The 27,771-nt window shown below is 45.4% G+C and overlaps 2 protein-coding genes and 1 long non-coding RNA gene across 6 annotated transcripts in view; 2 read left to right on the top strand and 1 right to left on the bottom strand.

Moving 5' to 3' along the window:
* LOC110073176 (uncharacterized) overlaps positions 1-27,771 on the bottom strand; it is a 42,877-nt gene that overhangs the window by 14,307 nt on the left and 799 nt on the right. For all 3 annotated transcript variants that reach the window (XR_012080515.2, XR_013538136.1, XR_013538137.1), the window contains exons 2-4: positions 26,468-26,644; positions 949-1,051; positions 619-735 (exon numbers count right to left, since the gene is read on the bottom strand). This is a non-coding gene — a long non-coding RNA (uncharacterized LOC110073176). The remainder of the gene's footprint in view (positions 1-618; positions 736-948; positions 1,052-26,467; positions 26,645-27,771) is intronic.
* TMEM82 (transmembrane protein 82) lies at positions 113-4,997 on the top strand. Its single transcript, XM_020782074.3, has 6 exons — positions 113-528; positions 645-717; positions 1,548-1,722; positions 2,541-2,949; positions 3,541-3,728; positions 4,095-4,997. The coding sequence occupies exons 1-6, from the start codon at positions 447-449 to the stop codon at positions 4,206-4,208; spliced, it is 1,041 nt and encodes a 346-aa protein (XP_020637733.2). The 5' UTR covers positions 113-446; the 3' UTR covers positions 4,209-4,997.
* FBLIM1 (filamin binding LIM protein 1) lies at positions 7,119-15,500 on the top strand. 2 transcript variants are annotated; one of them, XM_020782070.3, is made up of 8 exons: positions 7,119-7,761; positions 10,638-10,884; positions 11,622-11,704; positions 12,234-12,342; positions 12,496-12,665; positions 12,881-13,059; positions 13,185-13,302; positions 14,153-15,500. In XM_020782070.3, the coding sequence occupies exons 1-8, from the start codon at positions 7,714-7,716 to the stop codon at positions 14,264-14,266; spliced, it is 1,068 nt and encodes a 355-aa protein (XP_020637729.2). In that variant the 5' UTR covers positions 7,119-7,713; the 3' UTR covers positions 14,267-15,500. The 2 variants fall into 2 exon arrangements, with proteins under 2 accessions (XP_020637729.2, XP_020637732.2); XM_020782073.3 differs by lacking the exon at positions 7,119-7,761 and adding an exon at positions 7,772-8,092.

Here is a 27,771-nt window from a genome sequence, read left to right as displayed (position 1 = left end):
CAGCCAGGGCATCATGGCCTGTCCCGATGTGTGTACATTAACCACAGCATGCCCATCCCATCCCACCCACCCCAGCAAGCTGGCAGTGGCAGGTGCTTCTTCTGCGGAGTCCTTGAGCATTGCCCTTGGCCCAGGATGGGGTCCCTTTTTGGCAAAGCAGAAAGGCTGGATTGTGCAAGCCTAGAAGGACTCCCTTCCTGCTGCTACCTCCTCTCTTCCCAGACACCATAGGGAAAGGAAGCAATGATTTACTCACCCCGGCCAGAAATGGTCCCTGCCCTGTCCCGAGAGCTCTTGCCAGCCCTTATCAGCATTGCTGGTCCCTCCCTCTCACAGGACCTTTGAACCCACAGCTCGGGGCCTCCTCATTAGCTCTGAGAGAAGAAGGGAGCCAGGAACAAGCAGCGCCAGTGCCACGGCCTTTCTGTTCACACCTGGGTGGCAACATGCTCTCCTATCTAAGTTCCTGGCTGCCCAGCTTCCCTAGCTTGGCCTGGGGCTCGAACCTGGTGGACTCCCTCTTGCAAGGTGAGCCAGGGTGTCTATCCTTCTCCACCCCTTGCCAATCCTTCCTGGGGTTTGCACCCCTAAATCTCCCCTTCCCTCCAAAACCAATACCTGTTCTGATCTTGGCTTCCCTGCAGGGCTGGTGGGAGCCTGTGCTGTCTCCGTCTTGTGCGGCTTGATGAAGATCTACCTCTATATCCAGTGTTTGAAGTGAGTTTCTCTGCCTCCCTTTATTTAAATAAGGAGAGAAAAGTCTTTCGTATTTTGTCCACTCTGGCCCTCAAGACTTTCAGACCCATCACCCCAACTAGTAGGACCAAGGGAGATTGTACTCTGACACATTTGGCTAAAGAAAGCCATCCTGAAAGGTTTAATAAGGGACTATAGACAGGAGAGAAGGATAGTAGAGAAAAGCCAACCTTCAGGAAGCTAGATTCTTACCCAATGGCCACCTTCCACTGCTTTGATTCCTTAACAGGTTTTATTGTTTTGTAGAGCCACAGACTGGTCCTCAATCTCTCCCACAGATTGGTCCTGGTTTTGCCTGTGGGAAGACAGTGGAGACTGAGTCCTGTAAAAAACGATTACCTGTGTTTCAAAATGGATTTAAGTGAGTTGGTGGAGCTAGAATTCCTCTGGGGTTCCTCCCATTGCAAAAGAGGGTAGTCCTACAGCACCTAATTCCTAGAATGAAAGCTGGGTGTGTCTGGTCTCCAGAGCTGCCCTTTCCTACCCTTCTGTCTCCTGATGGTTTGAGCTGCAATGCCCATCATCCATCAAATCCCTGGAGCAAAATAGTAGTTGCCTTCCTTTAACTTTCTAGACCTTAAAAATCAGGAGAATCCACTGTGTTGCCTTTTCTTTAATCCAGAAAACATCTGGGCAGATGGCAACTGCCTGAAAGCCAGGAGTGAATATAAACTGAATCCAGACCGGCATTGGTTCCCTTTGAAATTTTGATGCGAGACCTAGTTCCTTTCTTCACATGCCTGTCAACCTCGCCTTTTCGTTCCTGAGTCCCTTGTTTCTGCCTCCCTTAGTGATCCAGAACGCAAGAAAGAGAAGGAGGCCATACGGCAACAGTGGGCTCTGCTGGATCAGTTGCACCTCTTCGTGCTGACAGGCACCTTCATGGTGGTTGGCTCTCGTGTGGCTGCCCTGGTGGTGCTGGAGTTCTCCCTCCGGGCTGTCTCTTCCATCCTCTCCCTTGACAAGGTGTGTTCCTTATACAGTATCAATAGGCAGCTACTTAGTCCCTCCCCCACCACATCCCACCCAGGTCCAAAGTATCCCATGACACCCAGTCTCTGCTTCCCAGATCAGCCACATCATGGATCTGTTCATTTTAGTCTTAAAAAGTAATCTTTTCAAGCATTGGCCGTGATCCCTACTCTACCCTACTCTACTGCAAGAGCCTCGTGGCGCAGTGGTTAAAACGCTGTACTGCAAGCTAAAACTGTGCTCACGACCTGGGGTTCAAATCCCAGGTAGCCGGCTCAAGGTTGACTCAGCCTTCCATCCTTCCGAGGGGGGGCAATGTGTAGCCTGTATAATTAAAAATTGTAAACTGCCCAGAGAGTGCTTGTAGCGCTATGGGGCGGTATATAAGTCCAATAAATAAATAAAATAAATAAATACTGAATATGTTTCTGTTCATGAAGAGGGGTGTGTGTGTGTGTGTGTGTGTGTGTGTGTGTGTGTGTGTGTGTGTGTGTGTGTGTGTGTGTGTGTGTGTGTGTGTGTGTGTGTGTGTGTGTGTGTGTGTGTGTGTGTGTGTGTGTGTGTGTGTGTGTGTGTGTGTGTGTGTGTGTGTGTGTGTGTGTGTGTGTGTGTGTGTGTGTGTGTGTGTGTGTGTGTGTGTGTGTGTGTGTGTGTGTGTGTGTGTGTCTGGCTGGCTGGCTGGCTGGCTGGCTGGCTGGCTGGCTGGCTGGCTGGCTGGCTGGCTGGCTGGCTGGCTGGCTGGCTGGCTGGCTGTCCTGGCTGAGCAATTCTTCAAGGGATGCCTCAAGCCATAAGCTCTCTGGTCCTTGCAGGGGGCACACAACAGCCAGCTCTACTTGCTCTGCCAGTACTCCTTGGGTTGTGGCATTTCGTGCAGCCTCAGCTACCTCCAAGAAGGGGCAGCCCATCGGACGTGGAACCTGCTTCTCAGTGTGGGTTTGGCCACCCTTCTGACCGTGTATGTCTGGCGCCTGGCCCGCCATGTCTTCGCCATGTACGAACTGCATTGCAAAGAGCACTACTGTGGTGTGTGCCTCTTCCTTCTTACCACCTGGCATGGCATTCCCAGACTCCTGTGCAATGCTCTCAAGGTCACCTTCCTGGTGGCTGACTTGGCTGCCGTGGCTCTGATCAACCGGGACTTCCTCACCACCTCAGAAGCTGTCCGCTTCTGGACTCCACTAACAATCTGCTACACACTCCTGGTCATCTACATGCAAGGTGAGTTCTCTTTTCTCCTCATTCACTGTGAAATCTTTGGCACCCAAGGAAGCAGTACAAGAGTTAAATGCTTCTGGCACATAAACCCATCCTGAGTTTTCTGATTGTTTGTGAGCCCTTTTTTTTTTTTTTTTTTTTTTTTTTTTTGATGGCACATCAATTCTATAAATCTATGAGAATGCCCAGGGTTCAGTTCCTGGCACTTTAGGTTTCAGATATATCAGGTGTTAAATAAAACAAAGGTTCTCTCTCTGCTGGAGACCCTGGGGAACCAATGGTAAGCCATCTTCTGCGCACACATGGATCAGGATAAGATCTTTCCTTCCTATATTTAGATGGGTTTCTTTACCAAGCAGGTTGATATGGCAAAACATGCTCTTAGGATGCAGGAGGTTCCAGGTATAATCCTCAACATCCTCTTTTAAAAGGAAGTAACATTAGAAGGCAGCTAGTCAAAAATACAGAGCTCGAAGGACCAAAACACTTGCTGTGGACATCCATACAACTTTTTGGTTACTTGCTCTGAGACAGGACAGGACAAACATGACAACTTTTTTAACTGTGTACTTGTTCTCGCTATTTAAATGGTAGAAGAGCAGCGTCAAAATCCCACAGAGCAGATGGCCTTCCAGACTGTCTTCGTCAGGATGGGGGGGCTCTTGATCTTGCTCATGACAGTGGGTCGCTGGATGGACATCGTCAACATTGTTGTCTCACTGGTTGGGGAGATTTGGTGCTTGGTACGGACCGGAGTCTTGCTGGAAGTGTGCAGAAAGCAGGTACGACCTTAGCAGAGGCAGCTGCTTTTTGAAAGGAAATTGTCCTGTGGATTTACTACTGTCTTCAGAGAAGAGGGGGAAAGCCAGCATGTGTGTTTTATGTGCTATTTTGATCCTTTGGTTTCTGAGCATGGGGTTACTCTTCCATTTATCCCATTTCCCCATCTCATTGCTCCTGGACAACTCATAATCTATGAATATTTTTAAAGTTTTTTTTTTAAAAAGTTGCACTTTGTGTCAGTGGATTACAGTTAAATAACAATTACATCAAGAAAGGTGTATTTTTACCTACCACCAAATCACGTTTTCTTTCTTACTTATTTACTTACTTTTTATTTTATTTTATTTTATTTTATGACTCTCCAGGACTATTATCAAAAAAATTCCCACTTGACTTCTGCCTCCTGGAAACCCTCGAAACAGCATGAAGACTTTCCTGACAAATATTTATCATCAGCAACACCAGCAGCACCATCCTGAAGCAGAGAAGCTATCCTACTACTCAGAGATGCTCAGAGGGCAAAGCCAGTATGATCTGTATGACTGTAAGATACGGATGAGGAGTTGATGATCATGGTTTTGCTGTCTTATAGTAAAAGACTACAATCTGAGTCAGTAAAGGTAGCAGAGCTGTATTCTCTAAGCTAGCCACTGTAAGACATGGCTGAGCATGTTGACTGCAATAGAGTTTGGCTATCTTTTGGTGTGTTTTGGCTGAGTCTCGCCTCTGCTCAACTTACATGTACACATATAAATTAAATATTGTATTATAAAATACCAGTAAGTCTCCAGTGACCATTTTCCAAAGGATGGAAAGTGCCAGGCTGAAGAAGGAAATAATATATGACAACCAGATGTTGCTGGTGGTCCAATAGTACTATTTTCAAGGCAAAACATCAGACAAAAATTCAGGGAATTCCCTGGAATGGAAACAGGGCAAATCTTAGCACCAAGTATGCTAGGGAGTATTTTCCTCTTCTGTTACTCCTACATCGAAGAATCCATTTTCTGGGCTATAGCTTCCAGAATGGATTCTGGAAAAAAGCTAGCCTTTTCAGCCACCATACTTTGTCCAGTCTAAGGCTCTGGAGAAAAGAGAAATTAGGTTTCTTCACTTTCTACCAGAGTTTGGAAAATTACTTTTAAAAATAAAATTACTGTGCCATGATCCTCAGAATGGTTTCTGACCTACAGTACTTCCGATTTTTGTACTGTGTAACTCTTCTTTTTCCTGATATCCAACATGAAATAAATAAAACATTAACTAGGTTGGTGACTCTTGTTTATTTTTGCCTTGTTTTCATAGATTTTTATTTCATAATCTCTCACAGACTTCTTGGATCCCCTCTGTTTCCACAAAAATATTGAGTTGTGCAAGACCCACTGCAGGCCTGGACTTGTGGGGCCAGGCTAGAGTAGAAACCCAATTCTCATTGTTGTGGGCAAGGGCAACATATCTGACCCTCCCTTGGCCTTTCCTGGCTTTTTCTTCCCCTCCCAGCAGCCTCCGCACCCTTTCCATTTCCTTTCCTTCTTGTTACCATGAGACGATTTTGCAGACAGCCTCCTGGGACATCTGTGCTTCCTTCTCCTGAGCAGAGCCCTCCCTGCCCAGCTAGCAGGGCTGTTGAGCACTGCTTGCTTCCCTTCACCAAACACACTCACCAGTGCCACCCTCCCTCTTCCGTGCTCCAGTACGAGCTGACTCAGACATTCACAGACAGTCTCTAAGGAACTTTTGTCAAGTGCTGATGAAGCACAACTGCTTCTGACCGAAAAAAGTCCATCAACTGGGTTAAAGAAGGTCAAGAGGAGGAGGAGGAAGAGACAGTGGTAGTCTTGGAAAAATAACAAAGTCCTATGGTCCTTTTAAGGACTAACAAATGTGAATTTAAAATTGAAAAAATGGAAAAGAATACTCAAGGTAGAGATTTGATATTGCAAAATAAAATAAAAGGAGAAGACATTACACTTGTAAGTGTTTATGCACCTAAAGAGAGACAGGAGGATTTATTTTTTGAAAATATATTGAGAAGGTTGGATAAACTGAGGAAAGGTTCAGTGATATTAGCAGGTGATTTTAATATGGTAATGGATATGAAAAAGGATAAATAAAAGTTGTGAAATGGGGAACGGAAAATTAAAACTACAATATTAAATAGATTAATAAATAAGACAGATCATGTATACATGTAGTTCTTTTAAAAGGACTGGAATGGAAAAGAGGAAGATTGGGCTTGGCAGGAGGGCTGCCTGAATACATTTTGCTGCTTGAGACTAAAAAAATATCATCAGCCATGAGACAGGATCTTCAACTGTATCCAAGGGCCAGAATAGTTTAAGGGGCGAGCTACAACTGCCAAGAGAAGGGGATGAAGAGCAGCTGGGAGAGAGGCACTGCTATCTATCTGCCAATGTCTTGTACCAGAGGCAGTTCCCTTAGTTTGCAAAATGGTGGAGGGTAGCCAAGCAAAGAGGGTGCAAGTGGAGCCAAGGGAACCCGAAGAAAAGATATAGGCTGCCAAGGTTCCTCCACATTACTGAGGTGGCTGGAGAGGAAAATAATAGAATGAGGCTTCCAGTGTTTGTAACTCAATGTAAATAATATCAGAAAAATCCTCTTCTTCCACAATTGAGGCCTGGATGCCTAATGGCTGGCAAGAGACAGAAAGAACAGTTTGTTTCTGTAGGGTCTGAGGTTGGTTTGTGGTGGTGCAGATTTACACAGATTCTCTTTTGGCATTAACAACATTGGGCAGTGAGTCAGAGGGTTGAGATAAAAAACTTCATGACTCTCTTGAGGAGTCATAAAAAAGATATTCTGGAAACTCCTCTGTCTTGTAGAGGAAGCAATGATGTGGTGGAAAGAGGAGTGCCCCATTTAACTGCTCTTGACATGGGGCTGAAATTCTTGTGGTAGTGATGGATTTGGGGCAGAAATTTGTATCTCTGGCCTTGGGACTGAGGTTTCTGTAGGTGGAAGTCATAAGAATGTAAAAACCTAAGAAGAGCCCTGCTGGATCAGGCCAAGAGCCCATCTAGTCCAGCTTCCTGTATCTCACAGTGGCCCCACCAGACGCCTCTGGGAACAAGACAACGAGAGACCTGTCTCCTGATACTACTTCCCTGCATCTGGCATCTGTCCGAGTTGCCTGGAAGACTTCCTGCCTTACCCTCTTTCATGGGCAAGGTCCCACTTCCTTCTGAGATTCAAGAGCTTTTGCTCAGGGCCACCATCAATACATTGCTCCACCACAAACCTTTTGTTTTGCTTTGCAACATCATCTTATGCCTGTGCCTCTTAAGTGACAACATCATGTAGCATAGAGTTCCCCACCTCCAAAGCAGGAGATTGGGAGATGCAGCCCTCCAGATGTTGGGGGAGGGTTCAACTCCCAGGAGCCACAGTAAGCACAATCACCTGCAAGGAATGATGGCAGCAGCTGTGGATTTTAACATCTGAAGGGCAACTCCTGTTGTCATTGCTGCTAGATAGTTTAAGGGTGCGCAAACACAGGACTCTTTACACTTCTGCTCCTCTCAGTTTCCAAACCTCCCAATGAAGGGGTGGGTCAGTGCAGGGGATACAAAAGCTACCCCAGGCAGAAATATGCTACTTGAATACTGAACAGTCGGGCTCCCTCTCTTCATCCAAGTGGATGTTTACCCAGAAAGAGCACAAATGCATAAGCAGGCGATCCTTTTATTGGACCACAGGAAAAATAGTTTCCTTTTCAGATAGAAAGTTACCATCAACCCAAGAGCCAGCCAGTCTCTTGAACTCGGAAAGGGGAGAGTTCCAACAGCTGCCTCCCTGCCTCCAGGCTCTGAGAACTGGGTGTCGGCAGAGGATCGCAGGGATCTTTTGTTCTCAAGGGGGGGGGGAGAGGCGGCAGCCACTTCAGACTCCGTGTCTCAATAAAGGATCTCCAGTGGTGACCCAGAGGCGCTCCTACTGGGCAGTGGAAAACGAGGCAAGCAAGACATGAGGGTGGTGCGCTGGGAGGCGGAAGCCCGGCAGCCCGCTGGGCAGGTAAAGGGACTCGGTCCCGCATACTCACCTTTTATGGCTAAAGAGAGACAAAGGGGAGGGGAGAGCAAAAGAGGAGGGGAGGGGTGGGCCAGGGTCTGCAGCAGGGCGGGGTGGCCACCGCTGGCGTTGCCTCCCTCCCTCCCTCTCTCCCTCCCTCCTTCCTTCCTTCCTTTGCTGGGCTGGCCACCGATCCCAGCAGGAACTCCAGCACCACTGGGACGGCGACGGCGGAGTGCCTCGGGTTTTCCGCGCAGAGCTCACCCACCTCTGCTGGCAGGCAAGGAAAATTCCTCGCTCACTCACTCGCTGCACTTGTGAGCGGCTCCTCCAGGTGAGGTGAGGGTGAGGTGGGGGGCCGCCTGGGAAGGGGGTAGCATGATGACCAGGTGCGCAACCGCGGATGGGTGCCCTCCTGAGAGACCCCTTTGGCTTCCTCTTCTCCCGGGCGCAGCAGGATGAGCTGCAGGGGGCACAAATCCTTTGCCACACCTCCCAGTCAGGGTGGGGTGGGGACCAAAGCTCCCAAAGGAGGGAGAAGCCTTCCTCCCAAGCCTTGATATGGGAAAGGAGGCTCTTATCTCTCTCCTCGGGGCCCAGCTTTAGCACACAAGGGGCTTTGATTGCCCGGCCAGGAGGGGATGGTGGGACTGGGCAGGAATGGGCCATCCCCTGCTGGGACTGACCTGGAACACTGGCACGCCCACCTGAAGATAGCCGCTTCGCCGCCCCCCCCCGCCACCGCCGCCAGCTGTTCTGATCTGTGACAAGGCTTGATCAGCAGGGTCCCTCCCTGTCCAAAGGTGTGCCAGTCTCCACCCTTCTGCCCCTTGACTTTTCTCTCTTCCCAGCCCTTCTGGGTCTTGGCAAAACAAGCCCTTCCCTCTACCCAAGGGCACTTGGTCCTCTGGGTGGTGGAAGAGAAAGCCCTCTCTTTCCTCCTAAGCCTCTGTTGAGCCAAGGGCAAAGGTAAGGATGTGGCGTGGATCCTTCAGGAGGCTATGCTGGCCTGGCCACTATTGCTATCCGCAAGGAAATCTCCCTGCCCTCAGCTGGGAAGGCCTTTCAGTGCAATGGGGCTCAGGCAGACAGATGCTCTAAGAAGGCACAGTCTTTAGAACCATCCCTCTTGGAAATAAGTGGGCAAAGGGGTGAGAGGATGGGGGAAAAAAGAAGTCTGCAACCAGCTCAGATGCCTGTGGCTCTTCAGAGTTCACTGGTGTTAAGGCTCTGACCAGGTGGCACAACAGCCCTGGGCAGCAAGTGAGATGCAGTGGCACAGGGCAGGTGGGATGGGCCAAACAGCTCCATCCTTCAAGTCACCCATGTCCCCTTCCTGACTCCCTCCATCTGCTGCTTGAGGGGCCTCACTATCTTCCCTAATGGAAGGGCTGGTGCTGCAACATGGCTGTAGGTGCAAGAAACACTGTTTCAGGCAAAAGGGTTCAGAATGTAAGTCACACAAACTAAAATATCCACGGGGTGGGAGGGAGAGCCTAGGTATCCAGCTCGGTGTGCTGGGGATCACCCAGGGTGATCTTAAGTGAAGGAATGAACTGGCTTCCCAGCTACATTAAAGGTTTATGATGCCCACTATTCAGGTAGGGATAGCTGAGGTCTTGAATTAATCCAACAGCCTACACATCCTAGACACATCCAAACTGTGAGAGAGGAGTGCACATTTAGCTACACACAAACATGGCACAACTTTAAAAACACAGCTTACACCCTGGACTTCTAGTTTCTTTAGCAGAGGCGGCCTTGTGCCAGCCTCCCAAGGTAGTGGAACTGCGAATGCAAAGGGCATATTGCAGAGCAAGCTGCTGGAAGGGCATGGAGAAAAAAACGTGTATCAACACAATCCAGAAGGTGTATCGCCTTGCCCATCAGACTGTCACACTGCCCAGCTGCCCTGAGGAGGAGGAGGAATATGAAGCTGCTTGAGGCTGGGCTGCCCTTTGTTCGTGCCTCGTCATTCCTGCTTCCCTCCTTGTGGAATGGGGCAAAGCCGCAGACTGCAGGGCTCAGAACTGCTCCCAACTGCGTAATTTGCTGTCTCTTGCTTAAGTCCTCCCTGGTCTGTTAGTTCTTGTCCTGAGGAGGAGCAGGTATTCTTTCTTCCTTTGCTACCAGGAATGAGGGGTGTTTTTTTTTTTTGTATGTGTGTTCTTTTTTTTCAGAGAAGGGTGGGTGTGTCTCAATGTTGTGCAAGACAGTGGATGTTTCTGCAAGCGCAAGTTAAAGAGAATATTCTTATTTTGTATAAATTGTTCTGTAGCATGAAGATGGCCTTTGAGACTGTGGAGTTAAGCATTCTAAGACTCTCAGTTCAGATGCAGTCTCTGGTCTTCAAACTTTTGTAGATTACTTATGGCACTCTGTGCAAGCAATGCTTGATGGGACCCAACTAGACTCCTAGCCGTAAAGAGATTACAATTTTCCCAGTGTATGGAGATGTGCTGCAACAGTTGCACAGTTTATGGCATTGTTACTTGCTATCAAGTTGCGTCCAATTTGTAATGACCCTAATAGGCGTTTTTCCCAAGGCATATGAAACATTTGCCAGTGCCACTCCCCAGCTAGCTCCAATGGCCAAGCAGGGGCTTAAGCCCGGGTCTCCTGAGTCCTAGTCCATTGCTCGATCTATTAAATCATACTGGCTCCCACACAGTTTGTGCAGATTGAAAAGTTATCTTTTTCACAAAGCTTATTATGAGTTTTACAGAGGGAAAAACTGAGGTGGGAGACTTATTCATCTTAAAAGAGGTTACAATAGAATTGGGGTCTTCCACATGACCTCACAGGCCCACCATGGAGCAAACCTGTATCTTGCCCTCATTCAGTGGTCTATTTCTCCACTTCTCTCTCTGTTCCTCCAGGTGAAGATGCTATCAGAAAAGGTGCAGAAACGGATGGCATCCTCCGTCTTCATCACCCTTGTACCACCCAGGAGAGATCTCTACGCTAAAACGGAAACAAGGCCACAGAAGGCTCCTATCCTCCCCCACAACAAGCTTCCCAAAGAATCTGGGACATCTGTGGGCCCCATCCCATCCCAAACACCTGATAGTGCCAATCTGAGGAGTAAAGACCACTGCCCAGGAGATTCAAACATGCCCAACAGAGGTGAGAGGAACAACAGTCCAGCAATCACTCTTATCAGGGCTCTAAAGGAACTGAATGTGGGCAGGAGGCCAGCTGGGCAAAACTTTTTCCTTCGGGCTTAAATAGCAGCCAGGATTCACACACAAAGCTTGAAATGTTACTTTTTTGGACTGTAAACCCCCAGAATGCCCTAGATGGCATGAGGTCTGGGAGCTCTCATTTACATCATGAGCAGTCTGGATTGTTGAAAATGTGAATACATTGTGAGGACAAGTACATGTCAACTTCTGAACATAAACAGCCAATATGGACAACTGTTGAAGGTTTGCGGAACATTTTTTACACCCTGTAACCACCAGGGGTCCTTTTGCTACAAGCAGATGTAACTGGAAGGCGCAGAAACCATGAGAGTGGGAATCTCCTGAATTTTGGATTGCAACTGTCAGAACCCCTCAGCCAATATAGCCATTGGCCCTGATGGCTGTTTCTGGGAGCTGTAATTCAAAGTATCACTTCTCCAAGCAATATGGGCTTGCAGACTGTTTTTGATACACCCTCCAGGCAGCCTTGAGTCCCTGAAGCTTTTATTTCAGAAAAAAAGTTAACTTCCTATACTGTACCTTCAGGCAATGTTGTTGTTTTTACTGTTAATTTTAGGTTGCTCTTCCCTGCTGTCACCACTGGCTTCTCCTCCCTGCCCCCACCCAACAGTCTCAATAACACTGACCTGGATCATTTATTTCCTCTTCTACTTCCAGCCCTGTATTCAAAACCCTTCTCAGCAGAGGTATTTGGTCCTGATTTTCAGAAAGAAACTGAAGCGTTGCCCAAATCTCTGCAGGTAATCTGTCATTTTTCTAAAGGGCTGTCCTTCCAAATGATCACCTTAAAAGTTATTAAATGTAATTGTGAATACTCAAGCATTACATGCAAGCCAGGCAAGAACTGCTTCTCTTCTGCACTATCATCATTTGTTTCTATCATTCTTCTTAAGTTTCCAGTCCTGTTGTTTAAACTATGATGAAAGTAATAACTAATGAGGAAATAAAACAACCCACTAACAAAAGCTCTTATCCCATGGAATCAAAAACAATTTCTGAGACCATGAAGAGACATTCTTCACCACTAATTCCCCAGTCACACGTAAGTCCTACAATGAGCTAAGCAAAAAGAAAATTTAAAAAGCCTAGGAACCCTTACAAGCTGTGACAGAGAATAAAGGAATGCAACTATTCAGGGGCAAGAAGTGCTTTGCATGTTCATGCATCTCTTTGTGGTGCCTCCCCTTAAAGCCAAGTTCAAGGTCCACTTGGAAATAACCACCTTATTTAGCACTAAACTTGTCTTGGTTCATTCTCTCTGCTCTTTAGACTTCTTCATTTCCAGTTGAAATGAGACAATCAAAAATTCTGCCCTTGACACTCAATGGGGCTGAGGAGCAACAGACGGTAAAGAAAAGGGAGAACGCTGTTTCAACAGGTAACAACAAAATACACAACAAGATGCTAGACAGGGTAAAGGATCTGGTTCAGGATTGCTTATAATTCTGAGCTACAAAGACGTATAGCTGGAAACAGACTCCACAAATATCACGGGCACAAACTGAAAATGCACAATGGTTTCTTTTTACAGAAATCTGTGCTTTTTGCCACAAAGCAATATCCCCTTGGGTTCCTACCCTCGAGGCGATGAACAAACAATACCATGCTGACTGTTTCACATGTCGAACATGTCAGCATGCCCTGGCAGGAAAACGCTATTACCAGAAAGATGGACAGCCACTGTGTGTCGCCTGCTATCAGGTAGGTCTTCTTCCCCTTGCTTCATGGCTTGAAGTGGTTGCCCACAGTCTCAGAATCTCTTTGGTCCCACATCTTTCCCAAACAGCATAAGGATTGTGAGATCATGTGTGTTAAATACAGCAGAAAGCCTCTGAATTGGGAGGCTTGGAGTGAAGTCACCGTAAGTTTCACCTAACTTCGTCTGTCTTCTTCCTCCTGCATTCCTCCTTGGACAGAACACCCTGGAAAAGTGTGCCATATGCCAGGCCTTAATCTTGACCCAAATTGTGCATGCCATGAGCAATAGTTATCATCCAGAGTGCTTCACTTGCGTGGTGTGTGCTCGGGCCATCGGAGATGAGACTTTTGCACTGGATGAAAGCAATCAGGTGCACTGCTTGGATGACTTTTACAGGTAAAGCAATAAGATTTACACTCTTTCTCTTGGACGTAGGTCCCCGTATGAGCTGCCATTGCTTTGTTTTGTTGTGTGTTTTTGTTGTTTTAACATATAAACATAGCACTGTATTTGTTTTTCAGGAAGTTTGCTTCTGTGTGCGGTTCCTGTGAGAAACCCATCATCCCAAGTGATGGGAGGGACTTATATAAGATTGAGTGCATGGGGAGAAACTTCCATGAAGATTGCTATAGATGTGAAGTAAGTCCAGGAAAAAGAATGGTGCTGAATTCTGGAGGCCATGCAACAGAAGAAATTTAAAACAAAATAGTAAAATATGCTAATAATTTGGAGTAGCTATAGAAAATTACTTAGCTCATCAGTGTCCCCATTATATCTGTTGACAGAGTTAGATAAATTCTCAGAAAATCTGAATGGGTCAATTGAGAAACTGCTAATAAAGAGATAAGTTATGCAGGGAGATAGGCAGGGAATGGAGAATGGAGTCAAGACTTGGTATGTTTTCGTTTTGATAGAGGGAAGTCTTGGATATAGCAATCAACAATACTTACATATAATAGTAAAGTTAAGAGGTGTATTAGACAGAGACATGTTTATAGACCTGTGGGGAGAATTCACTGAATTTTGTATTAATAAAGGAGAAGGGGGAAAACACCCAATATAGGAGTCTATACAACTCTGGAAGGGAAATCAGGCTCTGCAAAGGAAAGGAAATATACAGTTACTCCCAAAGGGTCTAGGTGGTGGGGAGCACTATGCATATAGATTGCTTTTTAATTAGATGCTTTATTTTCTTTGTTTGTATTTGACTTTTTATTAGTTTAATACAAATTTTAAAAGAAAAAAGTAAGAACAAAATGAATATAAATGTTTCTCAAGAACAAACATAAGAATGTTATTTCTTCTGGCAGTTAGGGTATTAGGGCCTTTAACCTACCCTTCTACCCTACAGAAGATTTGGTAGGCCTTTCTCATCCCTGCCTGCTGGCAGGGTTAAGGGGGTTGCTGCATGAATGCAGCTCCTATTATTTCCACCAGTTTTGGGGGTTTCTCACAATCTAACAATTGACTTCCTTTGTGCTTCCTACAGAAATGCCACATCTTGCTCTGCCCAGAACCCACAGAAGATGGATGTTATCCTCTTGGCAGCTGCCTTCTCTGCAAGTTCTGCCACGTCCAGCAGACCAAAAAAACATCCTACTGAGCAAACAAGGCATAAACAAGCATCCTGTGGCCTCTGACAGTTCAGTGCAGATAGATTTCAATAACACATTTCAGTATTTTGATGCCCTGCTTCTCTCTTCTGGTTTCTTCCTTTTGAGTCTTATAAAAACGTTTTTCTGTCCTGGAGTATAATTGGAGTGGAATGCAATGCTTGGTGTTGGGCTGCTGCTCTAGGACAGAATTATCATCTCTTTCACATCATTGTGCCGTTGAGCACTGCAGGGAAATTCTTAGACAGTTATGGTTAACTAAACACACTCAACACTATCCTAGGAAAGTGACTGAGCAATAAGGCCTTCTTATCTGCATTATTTTTACACTAGAGGGCATATGTGAATAGTGGCCAACAGACGTTCACCCATGTAAGTGTAAACTGTACTAAATGGTGAAAGTTCTACACTATTCTTCCTTTTGCTTTTTATTTTATTTTACTTTGGTCAACAAGGTCGAACAATCTAACATCACTATTTCTTTAAAAATTAGAAATGTCAGTTGGTTTTGGTGCTGAAAATGTGGTGCCACTCTTCTGTTAAAGCATGTTGTGCCCACCAGGGGGCAGAACAAGGCAACACCATTGTTCAGCATTTAAAATTAAAGGCTATTAAAGACAATCTGAAGACAAGAGTGAGTGGGTGATGCCTTTAGGAGACCACTAAAATCTCACATAGAAGGGACCAGCTACCCACCCTTATCTTCAGATTGTGTGCAAAAACCACACCAGTTTTTATAGTAAAAACTAAATAGCTCAACCACAGGTTTCTTCTTCCTTTTTATGGCCACTTAACACTCTCAATTTTGCAGTGATTAGGAAATTGTGTGGGCACCAAGCCCCTCTCCTCCCCAGCTACAAGCTTCCATCTGTCCAAAACACCCTAACAATTACCTTCCTGTCTTGACTTGAAACAGAATTAAATGTATTAAAAATTATTTCAAAATACTAAGATGTTATTGGGAGACATCCAGATATAAGGACAATTACTCACTTCACATAGGAGCAAATGTGGTTATCATTCCCTATTAATTGTTGCAATAACCCCTCCCCCATTCATAGGTTCATTTTTAATGCTTGCATAGGTTTCTCATCCAGAAATGAGACACAAAACAACCAGCTGATACTGATGTTGCTGTAAAGATTGGCAAAATAAAGTAATGGAACCCTGTGACAGTTCTGCCATCTTTAGATCCACTTGATTAAAATCTGAATCAAACCCAAAGGGCCTTTGTTTTGATTCTTTGTGATTCCAGCTACTGCAAACAATGTATACATAGGTTATATAATGTTGTCATGTGACTAGCATTATTAAATCAGTCATTAATATGCACCAAGCTGGAATGTCGTGAGGATCCAAGCATTCTAAATTTGTGGACAGAAGGGTCTAGCTGTTTGATCTTCATCTGCAAAGCAAAATGGACAATGGGGGGAAGATACCAGACAAAGGGGAGAATAGATCACATTTGGACAAATGGTGGTGGTGGGGGGGAGAAAATGTCTCAAAGCCATTTGTTTAGCAGGTCTGCTAGAACTGTATCCTGTGTAGGATCCATTGTGAAGACCCTGATGAAAACTCCATTTTGCATAAAGGGCAAGACACACATATAAGAAAAAAAAGCATACAAGTGCCAAGACATGGACACAGAATCTCCCACAGACTGCTAATACAGCTCCATAATTTTAAATTGTCCTCTTGCACTACTGTATGTGAAACAATATTACGTTAAAGTTTTTACATATACTTCTCAAAATGGAAAGGTCATCATGTATTACTTCTGACAACTTTATATTTAGCCCCAATAATATTGTACATGGGGGCTAAAGGTGTTTCTACACTTCTTACAAAAAGAAACACACCACTGACATCCAAGGATGAAAGAATGAGGTAATTTAAGCGTGCACTAACAAGCATGTGTACCATTTTCTCTCATACTTGACCTAGGTGTCCAACACTTCACAAAAAAAACACCAGAAGGAGATATTCACAATGCTTCTGAAAAATAATACATGAGTATGTGCTTGCTAGCCCATATTTGATATTTTAACAACTCAATTCCTTTTATTTCTGAAAATGTTACCCTTTCACTGAAGGAAAATCGTTTACATTTTGCATTTTAGCTGCTGGAGAGTAATTCTTGGCTTCCCTGATACAGTAATTCCAGAAGACATCTAAAAAACAATATTAATGAAATCCAAGATGTGCAGTAGGAACAATCCACTGGTGTAGATGTATTTTTTATTTGCCATCAAGTAAGGAATGATACACAGTGGTCCTTGTAGGGCTTGCAGGTTAGTGAGATATTTAAAAAGTGGTTTTACTATTGCTATGACCACCGCAGCATACACAAAGACTGTTTCCACAGCCCCATCGGGATTCAAACCCAGGTTTCCTAACATATACGTAGAAGTTGTGAGGGTCATGATGTGTTCGGTTTCACAGTGAATTGCCACCAGGCTTACTGGAAACAAGAAGTGACATAAAAAGCAATAAACATTGAACCTCTGTTTTCAAAATGGAACAATACCCTTCTACCTTAAAACCATCTCTTAGAGAGACAGAGAGAGAGAGAGAGAGAGAGAGAGAGATGGTGACTGACTCTTTCATGTAGACAGTGAGGTGCCATTGGTCGTTTCAGAGTTCATACAAAAAGCTGATGAGAACTAATTATTCTCTGCTTTATTACCCAACAATGGGTACTCACTCACTAAAAACCAAACTGGGCTAATAGTGCCAAAGAAACACCAGAGATGTGATATAGCAGGGAAGGGGTGAGATTTCCAACTTCTTCCTCTAGTGACTTTCTGTGCAGACTTTGCTGGAATATGCACAAAGGCAGAGAGGTTGAGTGCACATGGCTATACAGTACTCTCTGTACATTTAATCTGGCTTCAAAAGCTAACCGCCCCCCCCCCCAAAAAAAATCAGGCTTGAGAAAAAAACTGTTCTGTCAGCCTCAATTCCTCCTCTAGCAAAGAGGAAAAAACTGTGACTTATTTGTTCACTACATAAACTTGCTCTGAGAGCAGAAACAGTGCCGTACTTCATTATTAACTAGAGAGAACTATTTTGAGACCTAGGCCATGCAAAGAGTTCATTCAAGGAAAAGAGATGTGCAAATAATCTGAAAACATACAATCAAAAATGAAGAAATGTTGAGAATTGGAAATGGTTTTTGAATGGATACATCCTCCTTTATAAGGCACCTGTTCCCCCAAAGAACAACTGTGTATTTCAAACACTACCACATTTAAAAAATACTGCACTCTTCCGTTAAAGCATACCAGTATCTCTCCAGTATTTAGTGGCCAGTATCTACTTAAATTACACAATTATATTTCAATATTTTTAATTCTGCCTGACCATAAACTGTATTGAAGCTTTATAAAAAAAACAAGATATATAAGTGACTGCTGCTGTTAACAGTCATTAATTATATACAAATAAACTATCTAATTTGAAAATATTTATGCAACACAAAGACTTCCTAGGAAGAGTGTTACAGAGTTCTTGTCACATAAAATAAAAAGTGGGAAGTTTCATATACAATAGTCCTTGATCCTTTGCAGTATTTATATATACTTACTAATTTTAGCTTTAAATATTGTCTTTTCATTATGTAAGCCATCCTGGACCCTTATTACAAGAAAAGGAAGTACTGTATAAAAATGTTTAGGAGCTTCTAAGTCAACTTTGCAGCCCTAACTGATTTGTTCTATTTGGTGTTGTTTAATTTAATGATTTTATTGCTTAATTTGTTTTTATGTTTTATGCCGACTGCAAACTGGCCCTTGAGCACTACTTAGTACTGCAAAAGGTGAGTAGAAAGGTAATCTAAATAGCAATTATTTCCTTTGAAATACACAATGCGAAACATGGCTCATACATCTCCAGACACAGAAAGGACACAAAATATTACCGTGGACACATTAATTTTTCACTACTGACACAGAGAAGGGAGGGAGAGATTGGGGATGGTGAACAAGAAGCCAAGTCTGGGACTCTCTAGTCTCTGAGCAATGTTATCTGTTTCTCCTCTCAGTTATTCTATTTTTTTCATCATTGTTTTCTGATTTTTTTTAATCTTTAGGAATTCTCTTTATTAATCATCACGTCGGGTTTGATTTAAGCTTAATCTGAAAGCTTCCTGGCTTTTTTTTTTTTTGGTACATAGAGTAAACTGGATCTTCAAAATATGCCTTAATAACCTTTAGGATAGGGGACGAGACAACTTCCAGTAGCCGTCCAAAATCATGAATGAAAAACAAACCCAACCTAAATGTACTAACACTACTTTTTAAAAGTGCTTTTACTGCATTACTAATGCATGTATGCCAGGCACATTAACGAGTAGTACAGAGTTTGCCTCTTTCATGGTTCAATTTAAATTATTCCCAACAAGGCATTTTATGCTTAACGGGACCAGAGGTTCGGAGTTTGATCCCACCCCCAGGGCCTCCTTGTCAGAAGCTGGACTTGATGATCCATGGAGTCCCTACTAAGGTTGTTGTACAGTAGTTGTTATTACTACTATTAGCAATTCCCCTATGAATATATTTGTGACTAAAGAAGCTCCTTGGATGAGTAGCAAAACATTTCAACCTAACAAGAAAGAAGTCCAGTTTGCCATGACTCAACTTCCAAATAAAGACAGGGACAATTGTATTGGATTTGGAAGTTGAGTCATGGCAACCGGACTTCTTTCTTGTTCTTGTTGGGCTGAAACGTTTTGCTACTCATCCAAGTACAGTAGCTTCTTCAGTCTGAGGAGAGTTGGTAGGAGATCCCTGATATATGTTGACTTCACTTCCCCCTAATCAGATATAGGCTGGTTAGAAATACAAAGAACTGGGGGGGGGGGGGGGTGAGGGATAATCCCACTCCTGCAGTCCTTCTCCACCCATTGACATGGATAATTAACAGACCTTAACAGTGGTCCTTCTCGTGTGTGGGGGGTCCTAATCTGAGGATAAATGAAAGGGCCGCACGATAAATAGGAGGCAGATGCACATGTATGGCCCTCCCTGATCCCTCTCTCACACCACCTATCTTCTCCGTCCAAAATGAGTCCATCTTTGTCATCGACCCTAACTTCTCCGGGATCACTGAGTACAGTATCTTCACAGATTATGTTCCTGTCTTTAATTGGATCCCGCAGGCTGAAGGCCGAACCCCCTCCTGAGAGGCTGCTGAGATGGGCAGAGCGGCCTGTTTGGGGCGCGTCCCTCTCGGAAGAAGAGGCTTCTTCGCCGGGAAGCCTCCTGTCCCAAGAAAGCCCGAAGTGCGCCGCCCCGCGGGCCACGGCTGCGAGGGCGGTGGTGGCTCGGACTCACAAATATGACACGTCACCCGCGGTCCAAGCGGCCCGGTTGGAACGAGAGGCCGGGGCTGATGGACCCAGCAGGACATTCCGCTCCGGCCCAATCCAGGGGCGGCCTCTGGGAGCAGCGCCGCGCGAAAGACAAGGCGGACCGGGCGAGGCCGCGGGGACAGCGCCCCCTTCGCCCTCGGTGGCCGCTCGGGGCTACTGCACCGCACCCCTCTCAGCCCGCCTTCCGCCGCCACAAAATGGCCGCCCCGCCAGGCAGAGGTTACAAAATGGCGCCCGTGGAAGGGACAAAGGAAAACGAAAGCGGGGGACTGAGAGAAGGACCAAGGGAAGCCGAGCTCACATAGCCCCTCTTTCTTCTTCCTTTGCTCTCACTTTATACCGAAGCAGGCCTGAGCGTGAGGAAGGGGACATGACGGCGCGCCTTTCCGCACCCCTCTTTCCCTCTCAACCCTGGGAGGAAAGGCTGGTCGCGGGCGCCCTTGCTTGCTTCCCGCCACCAGCATCCGACCCCTGACCCGAGCCAAGGTATGCCCTTCGATGCGATCCAGACACACACCTCCCCTCCCCGTTTCTGGAAAGGCGGGGCCCGGCCCCTTTCGGCTTGCTGGCCCGCGCCCGCGCCCCTTTGCAGCAGCAGGCACTCCTCCGCTCGCCGTCCTCCCTCCGGAGCCGGGAGCCCCACGCACGACCTTGCCTTCTTTCCGCTGGGCAGGATGACGGCGGCCATCGACTTCCCCTTCCTCCCTCCCTCCCTCCCTCCTTCCCACCCACCCTCCTTCCCACCCACCCATCCAGGAGCACCGCGGAGCCAGGCGCTCTCCTCCCAGCCCCCTCCTTTTCCCAGTGGGTTGCTGTCCTTCACAAAGCCTTTCGTCCTTTGGTTTTATCCGCCGAACCCCAGGCTTATAATTGTCACCCACTCAAGTCAAATCAAAACCGGCAATCCGTTAGGGGCCGCTCGGAACACACTCGATTCCTCCCGGAAAAGTCCTTTTCTGGCAATGACATTTTGCGACAACCATCTGCCAGCCGAGCCCACCGGATCCCTCTGCCCTGAGCCGTGGGCGCAAAAACGACCTTGCTTCCCTACCGGGAGATCTTCCCCGCTGCCATGAAGCGACATCGGAAGAGAGGCGTTTCGGTGTCAGCCCCGCAACCGTATCTGGGATCCCCTCTGTCTGCTCTGGCCCACCACGTCCCCTCGCCTAAACAACACGTCCTTTATTTTCCTTCCCCGCGACAGCTGCAATTCTGCTAAGCATCCATCCTCTAAAAACCTTCAACGAGGCCCCTAGAAATGCACTCCCCCACTCGTCTGCACTCACAACTCAAGACACACACACACACACACACAAACACAACCCCTGCCTTAAAACAAAGTTCCTAACGGAACACTATCTCACGCAGATACACTTTTTCTTGCTTGCATATATTACCTTTGTATAGTTCCGTTCGCATTTAACTACTGTACTGTACTGTATATCCTAAAAGCAGAAGGGGAGCCAATCCCTAAAAAAGCAAAAATGCAAGGGCTACCCTCTCGCTTAATAAAAATATATAGAAAAAAAACAATCCAGGAATGATTTAGTCTATATTTTTCACGCTCAATCCACAGCGATGCAGATTTCTCCTTGAAATATTAAGGGTAAAGACTTGACTTGCAAGCGTTTATATTTAAAAAAAAAAAATTAAGAGCGAGCGAGCGAGCGAGCGCCTTTGAGAGCAAAACCTCCCGGGAGATGCCAAGCAAAATGATGCCTTCCAAACCAGCCAAACCCTCAGAAGGGTTCAGGATGAAGCACAAAAGCTTAAAAGTGGCAGGCTCATAGTGTTCCCCTTCCCGTTCCGAGCGAGAGGCTTCTTTTAATCAGTCTCCACCACGCCAGCGCTCCCGCACATCCCCAACGCGGGTGTGTGCTTTGTTTTGCCGTGTAATGGCGACTGACTGTGGCGGAGGAGGAGGAGGAAGAGGAGAAGGACGAGCCGGCCTAGCGGGGCGGCAGAGCGAGCGAGCAAGCGAGCCTTCCCCACACTGGTGCTTTTTCCCGGCCTTCCTCCTCTCTGAGCCGGGAGAAAGGGCTGGGGAGTTTCTGCCCCCACCCTCTCCCTTCCTCCCCTCCCCAGATTGGCCGCTTTGTTCGAGAAGTTTCCAAAGAAGGCAGTGCCGCGCACCAGAAGGGTTCGCTGCCCCGGCTCGCTCCCCTGCCCTTCTGGCCAGCCCGGGGGAGGGCGGGGGAGCCAAGGGATGCTGGGGGGGGGGGCGCGGCTAAGGGCTCCTACCCGGCGGGAGCCCAGGTGCCCCACGGGAGGGGAGGAGAGGGGAGCCAGCCAGGGGAAAAGAAAGGAAGGGGCAGGACGGAGCCACGGGGCTCGGCGGTTAGTTTTGGTGTTTCCACCGAGCATGCACCAGGAGGGCCCGGGAGGCGTCACTTGCCCGGAAGAAAGCGTCCTCCTCCATTCCCCCTTGCCCACTGTTTCTACCTTGCCTCCCCCAGCCCCATTTCGACGCCCCCCTGCACATATCTGAGAGCCACCCCCACTCTCCAGTCGGTGTAAACCACAGTGCTACTCTTCTTTTGGATCACAGACGGAGGGCTGGCACTAATCTTATCCCCCCCCCCCCGCTTCAAGTTTATCAGGCTTGCTATGCCCGCGAGCAACACAGAGACACCAGAAAATAAAGATGGGAAAGAGAAGGAAGAGAAAGATTGCAAGGGGGTCAGACACATGCCTTTGTCCCTAACGCAGGCTTTCTGAAAATAAAACACCCATATATTTTACGCTAGTGAGCTATTTTTACACTTTAAAAAAAAGGTCCTATTAATTTCAGTGGAAATTCGTGGGGTGGAGGGAGTAGCTATGTTGAGTCTGAATATATCACACACGTCAAAAGCCCAACAAAGGTTACCCCAGTAGAGGAAACGAACTCAATGAATGGCACGTACTTTTGGAAAGCCTTCCCCACCCCTGTTTCAAGTAACCCTGTTTAGGATTACAGGCTGGCTTTAAATTCCATTTTACAATTGATTGCTCCAGCCCCCCCCCCGTCTGTTGTGAGTGGACTGAGTGAGGAGGATGAAATCAGACCGAACTGCCTCAGAGAAGGTGCCCTTCTCTTCCCTGTCAGCGGAGACAGCAGCCAGGCATCTCCGGCTAAAGAGAAAGGGGTCTGGAAGTCAAGAGTGCTGTCTTCAGATTTCAGAACACCTCTGCCTTCAACATACACTTTGTGTGTTAATGGCCAGGGTGTTAACTTGTCAACTGGCACTTTTTATTTTTTTCAAGATATTGTTTGAAGGCTGGCCAGAGATGGCTGCCTTCAAATCCCCTCTCTCAGCCTAGTCCACCCTGTGGGTTCCTTGTGAGGATAAAAACATTGAGATGATACAGAAATCACAGGGGCTAAGGGCACATGGGGAGAACCTTGGGGGAAGTAATAAAGAAACAATAGTTTGTTTATTATTCACAGGAGTAACTAAGTAACGGTTGATAATGTTTATCCCTAATGTTTGCTTATTTCAGCAGATAAGTAGCTGTTAAAGGAACAGTTTGGGGCATTATTTTAATGAGCTGATTTCTTTAATGAGCACCAAGTTGCTTGGCCCCACAGTTTGAATCCCCCACTAGCTCTGTGAACTCCAAGCTGTTTCTTCTGAAATAATTCAGTTTCTGCTTAGTAGGTTGTCAACCTGGTAGAACTCTATGTGCCTCTAGGATTATTCTGCCTTTATGAGGAGAATAAAATGCAGGGGAGAGCTTTGAAGAGTGTTACACAGAAGCTCCTATGCCTCTGTCTGGAAGCGCCCACTCTATATACTGTTTTGATACTTACGGTATTTCCTACACCGCTTGCAGACCCTGGCGCCTGAAACACTGTTCATACATATTCAGATAAATAAGAACAGGACAGCTGGATTGGACTGAGGCATACATAGTTTAGCATTATGCATTATGTTCCTACAGTGGCTGCTCATATGCCTCCAGAAGTCCACAAGCAAGACCTGACAGCAATGGCAACTGGTATTCAAATACACATGGCCTGAATATAGTAGACTGCCACCACTACAAGTGGCCCCTAGTTCCACCTTTGTCATCCTTGACTGCCATGCCGTGGAAAGCAACTCAGTGTTTTCCTTTGTTACTTTTTGTTGGGCTCTGTCAAGGCCCACCACAAACCACACTTTCAGGAATGGGCTACTGTCCTCTCCCTCTGCTGAGAGAGGAAGCACAGAAGTTAACTGCTCAGGCATATAGCTATAGTGGTTTTCTGAAAAACTAATTTTACTTTACAACTTATTGAGGAGAAAAGGGACAGAAGAAAGGTGGGATACAAATATTCTAAATACACATTTTTCTTCTAAAATGCTCTCTCTAATCAGATTGCCAGCAGTTTGATAACAATGGAGAAAAGGTAATTTCTTCCAACCTATTATTATCCTACGATTTAGTATTGGCTGAAGCCACTTTTAGATTCCTTTCTCTTAATGGCCAAGGATATCTGGATAATCTATGTGAAAATATGGTTTTGTGACATTGAGAATAGTATTGTACTTGTGGGATTTTACTGGACTGAATGGTTCTGGCATTATGCAGTTATTCTGTCTCTTTTCTTTAAATAATTTTCTCTCCTAAGAAAAAGGATTGAAGAAACAAAGGGAGAATGGGGGTTGCAAATTGAAGATATCGTTCAGATAAATACACATCCCCCCCCCCCGAAAGTTCAGGGATTGGGCCATTCTGAGACTAAAATAAAACTGCAATCTAAAGAGCCCTTTCTAAATTGTAGAATTATCATAATGCAGGCTGCCAGACTGGTAGGAGCCAAGAAAGTAAAGCATCCAGACTTGCACTGGTTATTAATGTTTCCCCTGTTTTGTCACTGAATTGGTGGATTTCTGTCAGGCACAATTCAGAATGCCACATTTCTATACAAAATACCGACTGTTCCTGCAATCATCGGCAACAGGATCAGCCAGGCAGTGGGAAGATGAAGAAGAAAGGCAAGAGCTGGAAAGGCTGGTGGGAGAGGTCTGGGAGCCCCAATTAAACTGCACAGCTAATGAAGCCTTCTGGTACATTTAATGAGGCACCCCTCTGCTGGCAACAATTACACTACTGGGAGTGGGTTTTGTCTTCGATCTGGGAGACATTTCTCTGCCACCTGGGGTGCCTCTGGTAACTATACACCAAGGCAAATGGGGGGAGGTCTGGGAGCTGGGGAATGCCCTCTATGCCCTGTTTCAGCAGGGAACAGGCTGGGGGCCCATCTGGCTTGGAATTCAAACCTTAGTGATGCTGCAATACCCGCCACTGGGACACCAGGCACAGTAATTAACTTCTGAATGGAAACACTTATGTCCCCAGAAGGACCTGCTCTGTGGAAAGCTTCACAACCACTCTATGTTACAAACTACAAACAGGGTGGCCTCTGTAGAAACGTCTCTAAACTAAAAGTTTTTGAAGGGTGATACCATTTCAAACAATCACACCTCTAGCCCACAAGCCCAACACTCCCTTTGACCATTTAATCCTGGATGGGGCATCTTTGCACATTAGTAAGGGAACTGCACTTTGTTTGTTCTCAGAGGAAGTGTGTTATTATTAAGGTCCTATTAAGAATGTTCCCTACTGTTCCATTGTTCATCTGATTTATAGGCTACAAATAGTAATAGATTATTTACTCTTTTACTGTTTTGGGGTCTTTTTCTACAGTGGTTCATTTTGTCAGATTATATATATGACAAAGTATACAGATAATGACACCATGTGTGTGTGTGTGTGTGTGTGTTTATACATATGCAGTGTGTGTGTATGCAGTATGTATATACTCTCTCTCTCTCTGCTACAATAAAAGTAAAGCATGTTCTGACACCTTCATGACCGATACATTTATTATGTTAAACTTTGCCAGCTAGTAGAATGTTTATCTACTCTTTAAGTGATATTTCCAGCAATAGGGATATATAATACAGAGACCACATGTAATTGCCTAAGTCAGAGTTTACCCCCCACCCGCAATGATCCTATATCCCATTCACTCAAAAATACTGTACTGAGCTTTTAGAACGTAATATGACTAATGAATAATAGCCTGGAGGTACCTTTCAATCACAGAAACTAAACTAGTCAGAAACTATGTTCTAATGCTCAGGATACTGCTAATCCCAAATTGCTGGAGATGAATACTGTACTAGGAGAGGGATTCCCTGTGTGTCCCTTCTGTTGGTATACATAATGTTCTGCAATTTGTGTGCTGGGAAGAGGGGGTGAAAACAGAGTACAAAGGAAATAGCTTCACTGGACAAAGACCACTTGTGGGGGGTACCATTCCTAAGGTTGCTAAGCCACATGGGTGTTCTAGTGAGGGAAAACTCTCCTAGCATCCTGTGGCTGATTCTGAGGGAAGGAGCTGCCATCATTCTCCCTCCTTCTCATTATCATAGAGAGCTTGGCATAAAAGCCTTTCCTTAGGCCAATCAAAGGGCTGGATTAATTGCCTTTCCCCAGACCAACCCTAATGTAACCATTGTCCTATCTGGACCCTGTCTACTATCTGTAATGCTGTCACTACCTGTGACCTTGTAATGTTAATGAGGGACAGAGGACTTCTCATTCTGCTTCCTTGCTGAGTCGCCCACCAGGAGTACTGCTGGCAGACATCCATCTGTGTGTGTGGCTGACTTCTTTAATCTATTGCTAAGAGACTCTTTGCTATCCTATCACCACAAAGCCCATCAGCCTGCTCATTGCTTGATGCCCAACAACCACTCATGTAAATCTGTACTGAAAAGCCATGACAAACACTGTGTTGTAAGTCCTGTCCCAAGAAAAAAGTTGCATATAATCCAACAACTATTACCTTAATATAGAGTTTCCACTGTTGTCTGTATCGTCTGCCTGTGTAGAACACCTTCCATGTGAGCATTTTCTGGCAAGACCTTTCTCTCTATTGCCAAAGAATCTTAGACACATCTAAGATGCATGCCCCGTTCTTGTGGAGGAACAATGGCAGAGCCTCTGAGACTTCTTCTTTGCCCTGCATGAATTTAGACCACAATCTTTAATCAGTCCATGAACAGTTTCATGCTTTTTAAACTAAAAAAAAAAAATCCCACACCATGTTTAATAATGCTTAGGTCCTAAGAAACTGTTAAGTCTTAACTGAGTTACCTGGAAGTTAGCCCTATTCTTACTTCTGAGCAGACATGCATTATTAATCTGCATGCAGATATATATATATATAAGTTAAAAAAACGTTAAAAAGAAAACTGCTTTTGTATGTGTATCTACCTCACATGAAACCTACCACCTAAAATGTCTGTTTATCTTTAAAGCTTCTTTTAAGACAGACCTTAATTTAATATGGTATTCGCTTGATCCTTTTTACTCTTCTCATACTCATTGTTTGTAGCTTTAAATAATGTATGGTAATGAAGGAAACCACCTTGGGTTCTTTTTAAGGAAACAGGTAAGGTAAAAGTTTCTAATCAATAAATGTATCTACTTTTACCTGTATTTTAGAAAAATAAAAATAAAACTGTACCTCAATAAACAGGACACATTTTAGACCATGAAAATATTTCATATAGTGTATAATTTATCCATTAATTGACTTCAACCCTGAGGACCCAAGATTTATATATACAGTACAGTATATTTCTTTCAACTCTTACGGGGGGGGGGGAGAGAAAATGTAATAATATGGCAGTTTGAATAACCCTAGGAGTGTAGTTTGTGTGGTGGCTGAAATCCTTTGTGCCAGACCCCACCCCACCTCCATCTCTCTGCTTAGTCCACCTCACCAGGCTATTATTAAGGGCCAAGAGAGAAAGGTGTGTTTTTCTGGACACAACCCAGAGCAAAGTGCTGCATAAACATGGGTATAAAATAATTACAGAAGTATGTTTATGAAAGCAAAATATTTATATAGGCTTTAATTCTGTACAGTACAAGCATTCTGGTGTCACATAGTCATTCGTCGCAATTTTCTCACAGCTCTGGGCCCACAAGAGGAAAGAATGAAAACTGTGGAAATGTGCCGTTTTTTTCGGGGCAGCCTGCAAAAATCCCTTTTGGGGCAGGAAACCCACCTCTCTTCTCTTTTTAACACCACCACCGGGACTGGCAACACAGCGGTAGGGTTTTGCTTTGTTTTGGCTCTTT

This window comes from Pogona vitticeps, chromosome 7 (genome assembly GCF_051106095.1).
Source record: "Pogona vitticeps strain Pit_001003342236 chromosome 7, PviZW2.1, whole genome shotgun sequence".
NCBI lineage: Eukaryota > Metazoa > Chordata > Lepidosauria > Squamata > Agamidae > Pogona > Pogona vitticeps.
This window is presented reverse-complemented; position numbering and strand designations above follow the sequence as displayed.